General features: G+C 43.7%; 1 protein-coding gene across 1 annotated transcript in view; it reads left to right on the forward strand.

Moving 5' to 3' along the window:
- The window catches only part of Vps53 (VPS53 subunit of GARP complex), a 134,546-nt gene extending 117,495 nt beyond the window's left edge, over positions 1-17,051 (forward strand). The window contains exons 19-22 of the mRNA XM_070027427.1: positions 3,139-3,208; positions 13,924-14,061; positions 15,557-15,661; positions 16,044-17,051. Coding sequence (XP_069883528.1) covers positions 3,139-3,208; positions 13,924-14,061; positions 15,557-15,661; positions 16,044-16,214 — 484 coding nt within the window. The 3' untranslated portion in view covers positions 16,215-17,051. The remainder of the gene's footprint in view (positions 1-3,138; positions 3,209-13,923; positions 14,062-15,556; positions 15,662-16,043) is intronic.
- Positions 17,052-18,138: the final 1,087 nt, after the last annotated feature.

An 18,138-nucleotide genomic window follows, 5' to 3' on the forward strand; every position in this document is an offset into this window, starting at 1 on the left:
GCTCTGGTTTTTAGCTCTGAGGAAACCCTTCCAAATAGTGCCTTGTTGGCACACCCTTCTGAGCAGTAGGCATGCCATTGGACCAGACCTCCCCAGTACAATTCCCTGCCTGGCTCATTTGCCTCCATTGGATGTCTGCATCCAAGACAGCCTTCCTGGTTAAATACCCCTGGTTGAAACAGCAATTTGTATCACATGACAGCCGATGCTTGTTCAGTAATGGAGATGATAAGACACATCTGTTACTGTTGATTGGGAGATAAAATGAGAAGTCACCTGTGAACTTCCTGCACTGATGCAGGAAGTACTGGTCTTGCACTACACTCAAACAGTAGTCATTACTGTAATCCTACCTACTCAGGAGGCTGAGATCTGAGGATCATGGTTTGAAGTCAGCTCAGGCAGGAAAGTCGATGAGACTCTTTATTGCTAATTAGTCACTAAAAACTTGGAAGTAGAGGTGAGGCTCAAGTGGTAGAGTGCCAGCCTTGAGCAAAAAAGGTAAACAATAGCACCCAGGCCCTGAGTGTCGGCATACAAACATACATATGCAAAAGGTTGCTGCTACATTCCTTTTTTTTTTTTTTTTTTTTTTTTTGCTGCTACATTCTTAGAACATTTATTATTTATTCAACACACATTCACAGGAGCTGTGTCCCATACTCAGGGCTGATTTGCCTCAGTTGTCACAATCCCTATCTTCATTTGCCTAAGTCAACTGTGAAGGGAAATAGGCATATACAAATAAGTATAATAAAATAGATTAGACATTAGAGGCCTGAGGACTCTGAGAATATGGTGGAAGAAAGGCTCTGGAGAAGAGCAAGGACAGAGAAATACATAACTACTGACCTCCAGGACTCTGGGAAAGGGCATTCCAGGCAGAGGGAACAGAGTAAGCCAAAGCCCAGAGGCATTGGCTACCTATAGAACCAAGAGATCTGTGGCTTAACAAATGAGCCAGCACTCAGCATGCTGAGGCTGAGAACAGAGTATTCAGATGAAGAGAGTAATAGCCACTGAAGTACTGTCTGTAGTCCAAGGGACCTGAGATGCTTTAGCAGGATATCATTGGAGCCCAGTATTTCAAGTTTGTTCTGGACCACCTAGGGAAACTCTGTTTTAAAAAATAAAATAAAGAAAGAAGAAAAGAAGATAGGAGGGAAGAAAGGAGGAGGAAAGAGAGAGAAAGATAATAAGATCTTATTTGCAGCTATTGAGGAGTTTTAATTAAGGAAGAAACTTGGTCAAGTTTGCTTTTGAAATTGCTAGAGAAATGAGGCCAAAGGCAGGAAGACCCCATAAGAAACAATTGAAATGTGTTCAAGTGATGGGCATGGCAGTAATCAGGAGGGAAAAATCTGAGAGCTCTAAGGAAGAACTGGAAGCTAACTGGATGTTGGAATCCCCATTCCTGACTTGGTGACTTGTTTACTGAGCAAAATCTAGTCCTTGAGCTTGGAGGCCAGGATGAGCTGAGTCTAAGTGTTTGCTGTAGTTGAGGTTCTGGTGGCTCATTAAGATGTCCAGCTTGGAAGATCATGCCTATAATCCTAGCCACTTAAGAGTCTGAGAACTGAGGATCATAGTTCAAAGCCAGACAGAGAAGAAAAATTATTGAGACATTTATCTCCAAGTAACCACCAAAAAGCTGTTAAGTGGAAGTTTAACTCAAGTAGCAAAGCTCTAGCCTTGAATAAAAAAGGTAAGAGAGCCCTGAGTTCAAGACTCAGTATTGGCGCACACATGCACACATAGACACAGAAGTGAAAGAATAGTTCAGTAAGTCCTTAGCTATTCAAGTGAGTGCAAGCATGTAGGAAACAACGTGTAGAGGTTGAATAAGGAGGGGCAGGACTGGAATCTGGGGGCTTCATCAGAGGAGTGAGGTGGGGTGGCAGCCAGACTCTATCCAAACCTTCAGGTCTTGTTCTGAGACTACTCTTCCTCTGGGGGTTCTGGGTACTTCCTAATCAGCTCATTCTAGATCTTGCCTTGATCGTGGACTTTCTACATATGCCCAGCTTTCTGGATTCAGACTTTGCAGCTTTTTCTATAAAGCTCTTCTGACCTGATACAATCTCACTCTTCCTTTCTCTCACATAGCCATCAGTCACCCTCCTGTCTAGGTTGCTATCTAGTTTTCAGCGTATTTTTGGAAGAACTTGTATTTTGTTTCTTTTTTTTTTTTTGGTTGGTCATGGGGATTGAACTCTGGGCTTGGGCGCTGTCCCTCAGCTCTTCAGCTCAGGGTGAGTGCTCTATGGCTTGAGCCACAGCACCACTTCTGGTTTTCTAGTGGTTTATTGGAATATAAGAGTCTCATGGAAGCCCGGCACCGGTGGCTCACGCCTGTACTACTAGCTACTCAGGAGGCTGAGATCTGAGGATCACGGTTCAAAGCCAGCCTGGGCAGGAAAGTCCATGAGACTCTTATCTCCAATAAACCACTAGAAAACCAGAAGTGGCACTGTGGCTCAAGCGGTAGAGCGCTCGCCTTCAGGTGAAGAGCGCAGGGACAGTGCACAAGCCCACAGTTTAAGTCCCACAACCGACCTCCTAAAGTATAGGAAAATTTTTCCCAGCCTTCCAAGATCATGTTTATCTAAATAAAACCACAGCTTTGGTTGGAAGGAAAGAGACAGCAGTAGATGCTGATGGGCAGCAATAGTATCTCCCTCTACTCAAAGTTTGTATGGGAAGGAGTAGAACCTTGAAAAGGTTTCTGCATGCTGGCTGCAGGTAGCTCATGCCTAAATCCTAACTACTCAGAAGACTGCGATCAGAGGATCACAGTCTGAAGCCAGCCTGGCAGGAAAATTCCAAGAGGCTTACACTAGCTTGAGCATAAAAACTCAAGGATAGCATCGTCTCAGAGTCCAAGCCCCAGGACACACACACACACACACACACACACACACACACACACACACACACACACACACACACACACACACACACACACACACACACACACACACACACACACACACACACACACACACACACACACACACACACACACACACACACACACACACACACACACACACACACACACACACACACACACACACACACACACGTTTCTTTACTGGAAAGAGTAAGCCTAATTCTTACCTGTGTTTGTATCCACAGCTCCTTCATTCCCAAATTCATCACCCACCTCTTCAAGTGCAAGCCAATTAGCATGGTGGGAGCAGAGCAGGTGAGATGAACTTCACACTTTGCCTTACAGCTTTTGTCATTAGTCTAACCCCTGCACTATGACTACTGCTTCTTAATTCATTCACCCATCTATGTAAAATTATTTGTGGAACATCTGCTAGGAACCAAGTGTGGTTCTAGGTACAGTGTCTGCCCAGTGAACCAAATGGAAAAGGCCTTTCTTTTGCGACACTCCCATTTTGGTAGGAAAAGATTGATACTATGTAAGTTGGCAGATGAGTTAGAAGACAATGTCAATCTCAGAGAAGTGTGCTAAAGAGTATAAAAGAAGGGTACCTGAAAGTATCTTGGGGTTACTACTTGGGGTGTAATCATGAGGTGGTCAGGAAGGTTCTGTTGAGGCCTATAGAAAATGTTTCAAGTAGAGGAAGCAGCAAAAGCTCTGAGGTTTTGAATCCACAGAGGCCAAAGCAGAGACCCCTTTTGAGTCCAAGCAAAGAGAGGCTTAACTAAGAGGCTGATCCCAAGAAGCTCCTTTGATCATCTCCCCTCTGCCCTCTTCAATTCTGTGCTTGAAGACAACTCTTCTGCCAAGCATGGTGTTACACATTTGTAATCCCAGCACTTGGAAGGTAGAAGCAGAAGGATAGGGAGTTTGAGACCATTATGAGCTATATATATAGCAAGACACTGTCTCAAAAAAAAACACAGCCAGGCACCGGTGGCTCACGCCTGTAATCCTAGCTACTCAGGAGGCTAAGATCTGAGGATCTCGGTTCAAAGCCAGCCTGGCAGGAAAGACCGTGAGACTCCTATCTCCAATAAACCACTAGAAAACTGGAAGTAGTACTGTGGCTCAACGCCCAGGCCCAGAGTTCAAGCCCCACTACCTACCAAAAAAAACCAAAAAACAAAAAAAAAACTAATTCTTAGTTTATATCACAATGGCCCTGGTGAGTTGAGTTCGGTGCTATAGCAAAGTTGCCTCTTTTCTGCTCCAACGTTTTTAGACTAGCTGAAATTTGAGCATTTTAAGTTCAGGGAGCACTTTTACCTACTTCAAAAAGACAATACCCCTAATTCTTTCAAAACACCACTTAAATACAAACTATTCATGTGCTAATCAAAAATGCTGCTCATATTTATTAAAATGACTCCTTTCTAGACCTCTCTTGTGAACACTTAGAAAATACGTAAGATGATTATATAGTTCAAGACATTTCCATAAATCCTTCTCTTCTAGCAAATGAAATGTTGTACTAGTTCAGCTGTGTCACAGTCCATTGGGCTGGTCCCAGGCCTACACCAGTAAGATGCTGAGTTAGTATATGTTGTGTGTAGTACGCTGTGGTCTCTCATGCAGAGAACCAGACTAGATACATAACATGTGGGTATAGCAAGCTCTGGTAAATGTTACAGTGCAGTTTTCATCTGTTCGTGTTAGCAAACAGACCCCTGGTTTATAAAAAAGGCACGGACAGTATGAAATTCAGGTTGTGGGCTTTAGAATCACAAAGGTTAAAGGCTGAATCCTGTGTTTGCACAAGTTACTTAATCTAGCAGCACTCCCATTTTCTCATCCATAAAACAGGGAAGATCAAGCAAGACAATGGGCCAGGAATTGGTGGTGCTTACTTATAATCTCAGCAATTTCAAGTTCAAGGCCAACCTGGGCTATCTAACCAGAACCTGTCTCAAAAAAAAAAAGAAAAGAAAGAATAAAATACAGTGCCATGTGGCCAGCCCTCATTTTAACCTTCCTAAGCCCAGGGACGTGACCTCATTTCTGTTTTCATTGCCCATTTTCCCTACTACGTCTTGCACATGCAGCCAGCATAGAAGCATCTAGTCAGTGCTTGCCACTGTCTGCTTGCTGTTGGCTGACTGGCTAACCAGCTTTAGCTGGGTCAAAAATGTTGTTTGGGAAAACTCTCTGGGAGGTTGCACAGATCCAGACACAGATCTCCCTGGGCCTGACTGCAGCAGTCTGTGTTCTGAAATCCTTGAGCTTCGCATGTCATAAGCGCAGAACTCATTCTCTCCATCAGAAGCAGCACACTAATGCCCCAGCATGCTGTCTCCGGTTTCCTAGCACATGTTTGCTGGGATTCATTCTGTTCTTCTCTCTCACTGCTGTGTGTGAGCTGAGAGGACAGGGAGTGATTAAAATCTGTATCTAGGAGAAACTTTAGACTCCTCACTTACGTTTCTGTCTACAGACTTGATGATCCCCCTGGAGCACAGGGCTGACTCACTGGGAACTCCTTGTGTTTTCATGAGTTTGTAGTTTTTGTCTCAGCCTTGCAAACTCATTCGTTGTCTAATAACCATGATGTTTTCCTTTTGTCACAAGAATCCCATTTCATGTCGATTTTCCTCTGATTTTTCTCTTCTTTGAAGAATATTAGAATAATCAGCTCAGACTGAAAGCCAGGATCTGCAGAACAATCTCAGTTTGTTTTTGTGATGTGGGTGAAAAACCTATCTGCTCGAACTGGAGATTTATTTCACAGGCCCTAGGCAAAGACAAGTGGATAAAGGGGAGGTGGACTCCACAGGCTCATCCTGGGGTGTCTCAATGTAGTTCTTGAGGGATGCCACATGAAGTTCAGGTTCACTGAACAAAGACTTGCTGTGAGCATCTGGGCTCAGAAATCCAAACCAACATGTAGCTGGAGATCTGCTCACTTAGGTAAGAAGTGAACACAGAGATGTACATGAGCTGAGGAGATTCTCCCTCAAGTCAGGGAATAGCTATAATCTAAGCTTTAAAAGAAGCTGTGAAAGTCAAGGCTACCGTCTAGCCTCCTTTGAGCTGTGTCCACTATGCCACAAGGTGCTACATCCTAAACTGAAGCCACGCCTCAATGCTGATCCCAAAGATGGCAGTGGAGGCTCTTCCTTCTTGTCCTGATGATGACATAAAGTGAGGTATTTATCTTTGGGGCCCCAAAGGCCTCTTGAGCAATTACAAGGGCTCATGGATGAACTACTCCAATATTCATAATGCTTCTGGCTAATTTGTGATTTATTTTTTCAGAGAACCTTGTAGGGTTTACAGGGTCATTAATTAGTCTTATGACTCCCTGTAACTGAGCATACAGCTCAAATGGCATTCACTCACTCACACTTACAATAGAGAAAGAAGCACAGTGTGGTATAGAGAAAGGAGACCTGGGGTCCATTCCTCTCTGCTGTCAGTGGTCCTTGTCAGCTGCCTCCCTGCTTTGGGCTCAGGTACCTCCTTTGTAAATCAAAATCCTGAATCAGGAGCTCTCAAAAACTCCTTCAAGTCTATCATATGTAGAGTCTAAAATACTTTGGAATATCAGCTCCAGACTTTTTTTTTTTTTTTTTTGCCAGTCCTAGGGCTTGAACTCCGGGCCTGGAAGCTGTCCCTGGGCTCCTTTTTGCTCAAGGTCAGCACTCTACCACGTGAGCCACACCTCCACTTCTGGCTTTCTCTGTGATTGATTGGAAGTAAGAATCTCATGGACTTCCCTGCCTGGGCTGGCTTCGAACCATGATCCTCAGATCTCAGCCTCCTAAGTAGCTTAGCTAGGCATGAGCCACTGGCACCCAGAAGCTCCAGGCACGTTTATCTTTCCAAACCAAACCTCTCTACCTTCAACTCACCTCTTCCCTGTAGCCCCTAACAGTTACACTTTACTTTCTGTCTCTGAATGTGACTGCTCTAGGTACCTTATATGCATGGAATCAGACAGTATTTGTCCTTTTCCACATGGTTCAAATCCGAAGTACTGAAAAGAGGCGAATGGGAGGGGAGAGAATTGTGCCTTTTGGTGTACAGGGAGTGAATACAGCCAGGTTTCTTAGTGCTTATACTGCCAGCACTTTAGGCCAGAGATTCCATTGTTGTGGAGCACATTAGGCTGTGTGTGTTACTTCTCCCCACTAGATGGCAGGGACACTGGAATGCCAGGTATAATTACCAAGGGTGTCTCCAGGCATCGCCAGATGTTTCTGGGAGTGGAGGTGGGAAGCAAAACCACCCCTATTTGAACCCCTCTGGATTCAAGACAGATGACATGAAAGTGACAGGATTGTTTTAGTTGTTGAGCTGAGTCCTGGGTGCTTAAGGGCTCCTGAGACCAGTCTGTTTAGTTCACATATGTTTAAAATTCCCCATAACAAGGCTTTAAAAAGTGTTCTTCCCCCACATATACCAACTCATGTGTAATCCAAAGGAAGATTTTACTTGGGGAATTGATACACAATTCCATACTTCCTGGAATTAAACTAGTTCCTTTCCAGATTTTTTTTTCCAGTGCTATGGATCAAACCCAAGGCCCTGCACATGCTTGTAAGCAATTCCTCCACCCCCTGCTTCCAGATTTTCTGATTGCAGAAGAACTAAGCTTCCTCCCTCCTCTCTTAGGCATGTATGCTCCTGCTCAGGAAGTAGAGCCTCTGCCTTTGACACTTTTTTTTTTCTAAATAGTCTTTTGAAGGTTTTACCTACCCACGCTCTCTAGTTCCTCCTCTTTTTATTAAGCACTGGCCCATCTTGACATCTATGAAGCCATCCTTCCCACTGTGAGCTACAGCCTCTCCTATCACTCAATTAAGAGTCCTCACTTTGTGCCATACAAATGTAGGAAGTAGCCCCAACCATACCCCACGGTGCACAGCCAAGGAACTGAAGGGACCCGCCAGCACTAAACAAGCATGTGAAATAAATGAACCAAGTAATAGAAAAGATTACCATAAACATCATGTTTAGGGGCTAGCCATACTATTATCTCAAGATTACAAATAAGACTAGAGTGTCTGCTATCACCATTTCTATCCTACATTGCCCTTGAACTCCTACTGAGGGCAGCAAAAGCAAAAATAAAAAAAAATTTAAAGAAAATTATACAGATTATAAAGAAAACCTGTGGTTTTTCAGAAAATGTGATTGTGAATAAAAATATCTAACAAAAGCTCCAGTTGAGTACCTGTGGCTCATGCCCATAATCCTAACTACTCAGGAGGCTGACATCTGAAGATCACAATTCAAAGCCCAGGCAGGAAAGCCCTGAGACCCTATCTCCAATGAACCACCAAAAAGCCAGAAATAGGGCTGTGGTTCAAATGGTAGAGCATGAGCCTTGAGCAAAAAAGTTAAGGGACAGCACTCAGGATCTGAGTTGAAGTCCTGGAACCAGCACAAAATAAAAAACAGAGCTGGATGCCTACCTCAGCCATGTCTGGTAGTATTTCGCCAACCTGGTATGCATGAGGCCCTGAGTTCAAACCCCTAGTACCTCTCCCCCCCAAAAATAATAACTAAGGCAAAAAGGGCTGGAGGCATTGCTCAAGTAGTAGAGAGTCAGTCTAGTATGTACAAAGCCCTTAGTTCAAACCTTAGTACCACAAAAAAAATAAGGAATTATGAGCACTAAAAGACCTGTACAGGAATGTTCAGAGCATGTTTATGAGCAGTAAACCAATGTACAGAGATTGAGGGCAATGGAGTGGTGACCTTTGTTGAAAGAAGAGGAGAATATAACCCAGAAGAGATCACAAGGAGCCTTCAAGGAGGCCAGAAATGTCCTGTGCCTTCCTTCAGTCAGGAGTTGAGCATGAGCATACATAAAAGGTTATTGAACTGTATGCTGGGGATTCATGTACTTTAATGTGTACAAGTCAAACCTAATTTTTCCCCCCGTACTAAGGATTCCCCAGATAGCCATAAACTCTGATCCTACCTTCACTTCCTGAGTAGCTGGGATTATAGGCATACACTATCACACCTAATTTTTTTTAAAGGCAGGAAGGGGGCTGGGAGTGTAACTCAATAGTAGAGCTCTGGGCTAGAATGCCAGAGACCCTGAGTTTAATCTCCCAAATAAGAAACAAAAAGAGGAAAGATAAGAAACTGGGCATATCTTGACCTTGGTCCATCCTTTCTTCTCATCTCACTATCTCCCTGTGCTGCCAGACTAAAGAACTCAGTGGGCGTGCGTGTGTGCACACGTGTACGTGGTTTTTTCTTGGGGGTTTTTTTTGTTTGGTTGGTTTTTTTGAGGGTTTTTTTCCCCTTTGCTTTCTCTTGTCTATTCAAGATGTTTCATCTCTGCTGGTAGCGTGGTGACCTCCCCAAAATTGCAGGAGGTTCTTTAAGAAGTAAGGGTCTCGGCATGGTAGCCACATGCCTGTAATCCTTTCAAAGGTGTCCACTGCTGGGTGATGAACTTTCATAGGTACAGCTATTGGTTAACCTTTAGCCCAACAGCAATGTAAACCAGCCAACACTATCCCAAAATTTATCTCCTAAGTGCAAACAAATTTGGTCATTGCCACCTCTTTCCAGTGTCCCCTGCCTTAAAGAAATGAACAGCGGTTTTCAAAGGTGAAAGCCAGCAGATTTTCATGATACATGCGACCTTTTTTTTTTTTTTACTTCCTCAGACAGCTGCTCTGTCTCTCACTAATTCCTTCTTTCCTTCCTCCCTCCCTCTTTCCTTCCCTCCTTCCCTCCTTCCCTCCTTCCTTCCCTCCTTCCTTCCTTCCTTCCTTCCTTCCTTCCTTCCTTCCTTCCTTCCTTCCTTCCTTCCTTCCTTCCTTCCTTCCTTCCTTCCTTATGTGTGTGTGTGCTGGTACTAGGGCTTGAACTCACAGCCTGAGTACTTTTCCTTAGCTCTTGTGCTAAAGGCTGGCACTCTACCATTTGAACCACAGCTCCATTTCTAGCTTTTATAAATTTATAGTTAATTAAATAAGTCTTGACTGACTTCCAACTGCAATCATCAGATCGTATCTTCCTAGAATTACAGCTGTAAGCCACAGGTGCCCAGCTTCACACTTTTCTTTTTAATTAGAACGTATTTGGTATTGTGTATTAATATTTCCTGGAATTATTTGCTTTATTTACTTCAGTTGTAAGTATTATCTGTACTGCTTGTTACCAGCTAGCCATGTTAGGGAGATAAATCTGTGTTGAAGAAGCCAAAATAATAAACTGTAATTGCTAAGTGAAAAAAAATTAGCATACATAAGTTGTACAAGCAGAGTTTCATTGTGACATTCTCACACATGGACAAATTCTATTTCAGTCACTCTCTCCTTCCATCTACTACACCTTCTTAAAACAATTTCATTGTTCTATTTTCATAATTGCCAGTAAACTGCTTCAACCGTACTCATCCTTATTCACTCTCCATGTTAGCCCAACCCCCTTGATAACCCATCTCCCTCAACAGAGTCAGTTTAAGGCCAGGTCCTGGTGGCTCACACCTGTAATCCTAGCTACTCAGGGAGCTGAGATTAAGGACCACAGTTCAAAGCCAGCCCTGGAAGGAAAGTTTGTAAGACTCTATCTCTAATTAACTAGAACAAAAGCTGAAAGTGGAGCTGTGTCTCAAGTGGTAGAGCTCTAGCCTTGAGCAAAAGAACTCCGGGATATTGCCCAGGCCCTGACTTTAAAGCCTCAGGATCGGCACAGGAAAAACAAAAACAAAAAACAAAGTTTGTTTTCTGTTGCTCATTTGTTCCCATCTTTTCTGACTGCGTTGCTTTTCTAAAATTCTGAGACAGAGGTTTTCATCTCTTCAGCTGTCTGGTGGGCAGATTTTTATTGTGACTGGCCAGGGAATGAAAGTGTCATATCTCCCAAAGACACAGAACACTGGAGAATTATGTATGGTTCATTCAGAATTCCTCCTGTTACTTAAAACTATACAATTATTTATGCATATAATATATCTCTGAGAAGTAGAAAATGTAGGAAGTACTTTAAGACATATGTATTCCCATATGTTTTAAAACATAATCATTGGATTTTTTTCTACCAACAAATGAATGCTAAAACATGGCTTTGATTTTGACAAGGGTCTTAAAATTTGCCACATGGAAGACAAAATTGAATCCTTGCCAAGACTCAAAAGGCATGCTTTTTAAGAAAGAAAAAGCAAAAGTATTTCCAGTTAATAGTAATACAGAAAATAATGTAAAGAACACCAGCACCAACACTCGGCTCAGTAAAATCTGTGACATGTTCCCACGTTTGCTTTAGATCTTCTTTACATAAAGTAAACAGTTACAGTAATTACGGAAGCCCCTGTAGATCCCATTCTTCTCTCTTTGAGCCCAGAGGTAAACACTATTCTGATTTTGATTTTTACATTCCCATATGTGTTTGGCATTTTATATGTATATGTATTCCCAAATGATACATGGTTGTGTTTTGCTTATTTCTAAGCTCTATATAAATCGTACTGTACGTATCATTTCCTCTCTTGCATTTTTCGCTCATTGAATGCCTTTTGAGATTTACTCATGTTGATATGTGTCATTTGTGTTCACTCATTTTAGCTCCAGTCTCCTTTTCCATTGCATAAATATGCCAACATTTGTTTATTCATTCTATTTTTTATGGACTCTTAGATTGTTTCCAATCTTTTGCTTTTGCAAACTGTGGATTCAGGGAACATTTTTACATGGGTGTTAGGGTTTGAATATGAAATGTCCCACACAGGCTTCTGTGTTAACATTAGGACCCAGCTGGTGGCGCTATTTGGGGACGTAGATACAGTTGGAGGGAGTAGGTCACTGAGGCCTTGTCCTGCCCTGGCCCTTTTGGTGTCCTCTCTGCTTCCTGTGGCAGGGAGGTGAAGAAACTCCTGGGCCTCAAGTTTGTTCCATTGGTTCTGCATATACACACGGGCCAAGCATTCTGAAACTGATCCAAAATAATCCTGTGTTCTTGCTGTTGTTTTGTTTTGTTGTGCCAGTACCAGGGCTTGAACTCAGGGCCTTGTGCTCTTCCTTGGCTCTCTTGCTCAAGACTTGCACTCTACTACTTGAGTCATAGCTCTACTTAACAGCTTTTTGGGTGGTTAATTGGAGATGAAAATCTCATGGACTTTCCTGTCTAGACTGGCTTTGAGCCCCAGTCCTCAGATCTCAGCCCCCTGAGTAGCTAGAATTACAGTTGTGATCCCAGCACCCAGAAAGGAGATTTTATACATATATACATATATATATATATATATATATATATATATATATATATATATATATATATATACACACACACACGTATATATAATTTTGTGTCTCACACTCTTACTTGGCTTTTTCGCTCAAGGCTAGATTCTACCACTTGAGTCACATCTCCACTTCCTATTGAAGAGTTTTCATGTCTAGAAATCTAGAAAGATTTAAAGTGCACTAACACTTTGCATTTTAGTGACTTGTAGAGTTTAGACCTTTGATTCAAAGTCATAGTTCTGCCTGAAATTACTCTGTCCTTAGGGTAGCCTTCTTACCTTTTGCGGGGAGTGTTATTTATGAGTTACTCTGAATAAACCATTAGTATCCTTCCTAAATCTTTATATGATTGTCAAAATTCTAATCACATTGACCATTAAGTTACTAGATGCTCTCATTATTTAATCTTTAGTCATTCCACTCTCCAAAGCAAAGCACAGGGAAAAGCAGAGTATGCCCAAGATTCTCATCCTCCTACTTGCCCAGTTATGAAAGGCTTTCCATGAGGAGCAAACAGTGGCAAGTATAGCACCTTGTTCTAAAGGGCATTGTAATTCCATTTTCCCACATTATCCTCTGCCTTCAGAATAGCCTTTATTTTCTTGTTTGTTTGTTCATTGTTCATATATTGTGGGCTAGAGGATGGAGCCTAGGGCCTCAGGTGTGCTGGGCCACACTCTCCCAGTAAGCCACTCTTTAGCCAGCCATTTCTGTACCCTCTAGTCACCAGGAACAACAGGACAGTGATAGCAGCAAGAGGAAGAAGCCTCCTAAACTTCTAAGCCCCAACCGCCCAAGGTCATTTGACTCCCCACCTAACCTGGCCATCTTCTGAGATAAGTAGAACAAAATGTTAAAGCTCTAGAATGTTGAAGCCATCCTTTATCAAGTGGGAACAATAAATCCCTTCATCAGGGTAGGACTTCGTGAAACTAGATGTGATAAATCATCCCTAGCAATTGGTGGTCCAAGGAACGTTGATACCTTTCTACATAACTGGCATCTAAGATAACTGGAACAAACAGCTTTTCAAAGCCATGTCTTAGTATTGTTGCCAAGATACACTTAAATTTTGTTAGATTTCTCATCTCTTCATGAGCATCCAGAAACATAAAAAAATACAGCAATAATGAGTTAATCAGTTTTTACCTAGTAAGTAGGTAAGGTCTTTGTAACAGTTTTCAAGGCTGAGGGCCCATTCTGCATTTCTGGCAAGTCTGTAAATAGGTAATATTCCATTTGGAAAGAGGTTTGGATAGATATAACAGGAACTTCAAAATGTCCTTATGGTTAGGCTGTCCCATAACGCCTAGAATATGTGTAGAAGGCTGCAGCACAACATTTGTTAATAATAACAAAAATCTAGGTGCAAGTTAAATAGGAGAATAATTTAAAATCTGAAATTTATGCACTCACCATAGGCTATTAAAAATCATAATATTCTTAAGACTGCCAAATACAAAAACTTTATAGTAAATGGACAAACAAGGCCATAAAACTATACACACACGGTATGACTGATTTAGTTTTTTATACTCATATAGTGACCAGCAGCAATGGAGCTGTCTTTCTTAATGTTATTTTTCTTGAGCACTGAGAATTTAAAAAAGTTTTCTTTTATAGTTTTGTTTATGTTTCACGTTTTCTGCAATGAGAGTATACAGGTGATGGATAGTCTGGAAAATTTGATTCATCTGCATGGATCCACCAGGTGGTGTATCTTGTGAGGTGGCTATAACCCTCTGCTTTGCCCCCCAGCTGCTGCTGGACACCCACTCCCTGAAGATGGTCCTGCTCGACCTCCCATCCATTGGTTCACAGGTGGTGAGGAAGGCACCTGCCAGTTACACCAAAATTGTGGTGAAAGGCATGACCCGGGCTGAGATGATCCTCAAGGTAATGGGTTTGTCTTTCTTGTTATTCTGCTGCTCTTGTGCTTGCTCCCTTACTCCAGGGAGTGTAGGCTTTCAAAGCTCAGGGTTGGGCCTATCCCTCCAGTCCCAAAGAATTTTCCACATTCTTTGGTCAGACTCAAGTTTGGCCTTATCAGATGTTATTCAAAGTCTGTGGACTTGGGAGAAAGTAATTCTTCCTGACAAATGAATCCTTTGTTGTCATGGGATTCTCTTGTAATAAGATTTAGCCAAGGCTAGGAATTAGGTGGCGTTGTCACAGTGAATCAGTGTAGAAGTCAGAGATCCCTTTCCTTCTCAGCAGGGCTTTCGGGCCCAGCTGCCACATACTCCTTCCGTGTAAGCCTTTTTGGCTGTTCATGCTTTGCACCTTTAAATGAACTTCTGACAGATGTTGTAGTAACTGAATCTAATTGGTAAATGGGTTTTTAAAGCCTCATTTGACAAAAGACTGTGCTTAACGTACTAATGTCAAAAGTGTCTGCAGCCTGGAGCATCTGCCTCTGCCTGCCACCTGTGCTTGGTGGGTCAAGGGGGGGGGGGGCTAGAGAGCACATGTTACTTTCCTGTTATGGTCTGACTGAGTCCCACCTTCAGGCTCTGACACTGTGGCCGCTGCTGTCCATTTCACAAACAAAATGACTCTAAGGACCACAGGAGTAAAAGATAGCAATGGCACAGACGCTGCAGGACCACAGCCAGGCATGGATTCTGCACAGACCTGAGCTGTGGCCTGAAGGAATGGAAGCAGCACCCAGGGGAGACCATACAGTCCTTCAGGGGACTCGGAGGGAAACTGCTTTTAGAACTCTTTGGTACATTCTCAGGAACCCAAAACAAGTCAGTCCTTGAGGAGAGAAAGTCATATACCACAATCCAAAATGGAAGTGAGTCTGAAGACAGCAATGCATCAGTTTATGTACTAGTAGATGGTTGAGCTCCAGAGTGTACATCTCAAAAGAGCGAGGCACCTTTGGAAGCTCTGATTTTGAAAATAGCCATTGACATCAGTTGCTTTTACTTCCCATCTTTCAGGAGTAAACAAAAAGACTAGGCACCCCTAAAAGGATCCTAGCAGTAGACTGTGTGTCCCAAATGTCCTGTACAGGCTCACTGAATGAATTAGAATTCTCAGAGGGACCCAGGAATCTGTGCATCCAAAAACAATCTAGGATAGTTGTGCTGGGACTCTGTGCCTATAATTCCAGCCTTTGGGATATGGAGGCAGAAGGATCTCAAATTCCAAGCCAAGCCTGAGCTATCCAGTGAGACCCTATCATAATTAAGTAAGTGAATAAATAAACATCAATCCAGATGATGTTTATGATTCAGCAGACCTTAGAAATTAGAGCAATTAGAATTGCTCTAATCAAGTCTGAAGCTGAAATAGCCCATGGAGACATTTCTGGGTTTGGGATTGCTGCTGGTTCAGATCCTCTGTTCAGAATTTGTCCCTCTCATGTCCCCTCTCTTGATAGGTGGTAATGGCCCCTCATGAACCGTTGGTGGTATTTGTTGACAACTACATCAAACTCCTTACAGACTGCAACACAGAAACCTTCCAGAAGATACTGGACATGAAGGTGAGCTCTGGATTGCATTCTTCCTTCTAATACTGTCTCAAAATAGAGGTTGCCACCCACCCCCAACAGGATTCCAAGAAGCCTTCCCAGAAGTCGAATCCTGGCCACATGAGCTACAGAATCCTGAGCACCTCCCTGCCCGGTGGCAAGCCTCTGCTCTGGACAGGGTTGGGGAGAAAAACCGGCAGAGTTATCCTCTATCCATACCTGTCCTTTCTTTCCTACCTTGGGTTGTATCTGGTGTTTCTTTCCAGACCACAACCAAGGGCCACTAATTCCCTGGAGGGAAGCTGGAGGAATTATGCTAGTTGACAGCTGGCCAACTACAGGCCCAGAGGCGCACTTTCTTCTGACCAGTCTCTCTCCTTGCTTCCCCCCTCAGGGGCTGAAGAGGAGTGAGCAGAGCAGCATGCTGGAACTCCTGCGGCAGAGGCTCCCCACCCCACCGGCAGGCCCTGAGGGCTCCAGCTCACTGTCCCTCATGGCACCCACACCTGAGCAGGAATCCTCTCGAATCCGCAAACTTGAGAAACTAATTAAAAAGAGACTATAAGAGGTGGGAAGGGTGGTACCAGCAACCTTCAGTACCCAGTTCTTGGAAGCCCCCATGACTCTCAGAGCCCAGCTCTCCAAGTTCCTGGGACATTGAGGTTGTTCATGCCCTTCCCCCGCACCCTCTCTTTTTGTCCTTGTAGCAGAAGCTACAAGGGTTATGAAAAAAGGATATAGATGATATTCCCAACGTGGAGGCAGCAGTGGGAGAAGGTCCAGGTGTACTCACTGTTTGTAGGCTGCCCTTGACAGTTGAGTTGTCATTGGCTCAAGTTGCCTCACCCCCACGATACATCTTCCCTTCAGTACGTGGGTTCTGTTCCTTATAGCATACCTGTGCCAGCAGCTTGACTGAGGAAGCCTAGTTCCCACCCTTCCCCCCTGTCACTGGGTGCAGCTGTATGGCCTGAGTGAGAAGGCAGGTTGCAGAATAGGACATCAGCCTTTCTTCATGAAGGCAATGCAAGCACATGCACTTTCCACGAAAGGCACTATTTCCTGGTTCACGCTTCTGAAAACTTTCATGACATGGCCAAATATCTCCCCCATGTTCTTCCCAGGGGAGAGCTGCCCCTGTGTCTCCCCAAGATGTGTGCACCAGGCCTTGGCAGCAATGTCGTGTCAGCCATAGGGCTCCTGACTTGGTGTGCAGGGAGACCCAGAGCTGGCTTAGAGGCTTCTGCTTGACACATCACTGTGTTCTCAAGCAGTCTGTTTGCCCTGTTTCACTCTGCTCCTGATTTCCAAGGAAGGGATTGCCTTCTAAATGGGGAGGCTAGAAACCTCTCGGAAAAGCTTTTTGCTGAAGATGAAGCAAATAAATAGGCCTGTGCTGTTTGATCTGCTTCCTGCTCATTCATTTTCAAATCCACAGTACTTTCTGGAGTCACTTGAAACAACCATGGTAGTTCTAGAACAGAGTACCTCACTGTGCTACTAACAAGAAAGACTCATATCCATGAGTACCTAGGGCTACAATATTCACCTTTCATACCAACCAGGCTTAGAACCTGGCCTGCCCTGAGCCCTGGCTCCCCACCTCAGATTCTGCAGAGGAGAATGTCCCCACAGGGCAGCTTCAGTCTGTTACCCTGCAGTCTGGGTATAGGCTCCAGACCAGGTGAGTCCCTTGAAACTCAGGCTCAGTTATCTGACTACCATCTCAGAGTAACCACTTTAGTACCAGCTTTTGTCCAGGCATTATAATTGTTGGTCAGGCAGAACAGCACTTAGCAGAAGGGTTCAGCGCTCTGCAGAGAATACACCCAACAGGCCTGAGCTGGGTGTCAGCTGGGTGTGGTGTACTTGCCTAGAATCCCAGCACTTGGAAGGCTGAGTCATGAGGATTGACAGTTCCAAGCCAAGGAAGGAATACCCTCTTCTGGGGAGACACTGCAGGACCCACAAGCCCAGAAGCAGGCTAATTGTCTGGAATCAAAACCTGAATCTGGACTCAGACCCAGTTCTCAGTGGACTTGCCCTAGCTGCTTGGGTGATCCTGACATGCAGCAAAGTGGGTCATTATGGATCCAGGGGTTCTGGATTAGAGCAGCTAGAAATGACTGTAGAAGCCCAGTGGGAGGTAAGGACTGTGGGAAGACTAAGGACTTGCCTGGCTGTGTCCCAAAGCCATTTGTTCCCATGGCAATATACACATGCATTTATATACATACAACAGAATGTGTATACACACACACACACACACACACACACACACACACACACACACACACACACACACACACACACACACACACACACACACTTGCATACAAATAAATCTCTGAAATAAACTCAGGCATGTCCATGCATGTGTCTGAATACATATACGCATGTATATATGCATATCTGTATCACTACACATACCTTGTGAACCCTTGTTGAGGACATGCTCTATGTCACAGCCTGTTTTGAAGGACAAGGCC

Source organism: Dipodomys merriami, unplaced genomic scaffold (genome assembly GCF_024711535.1).
Source record: "Dipodomys merriami isolate MVZ:Mamm:240054 unplaced genomic scaffold, mDipMer1.0.p SCAF_19, whole genome shotgun sequence".
Taxonomy (NCBI): Eukaryota; Metazoa; Chordata; class Mammalia; order Rodentia; family Heteromyidae; genus Dipodomys; species Dipodomys merriami.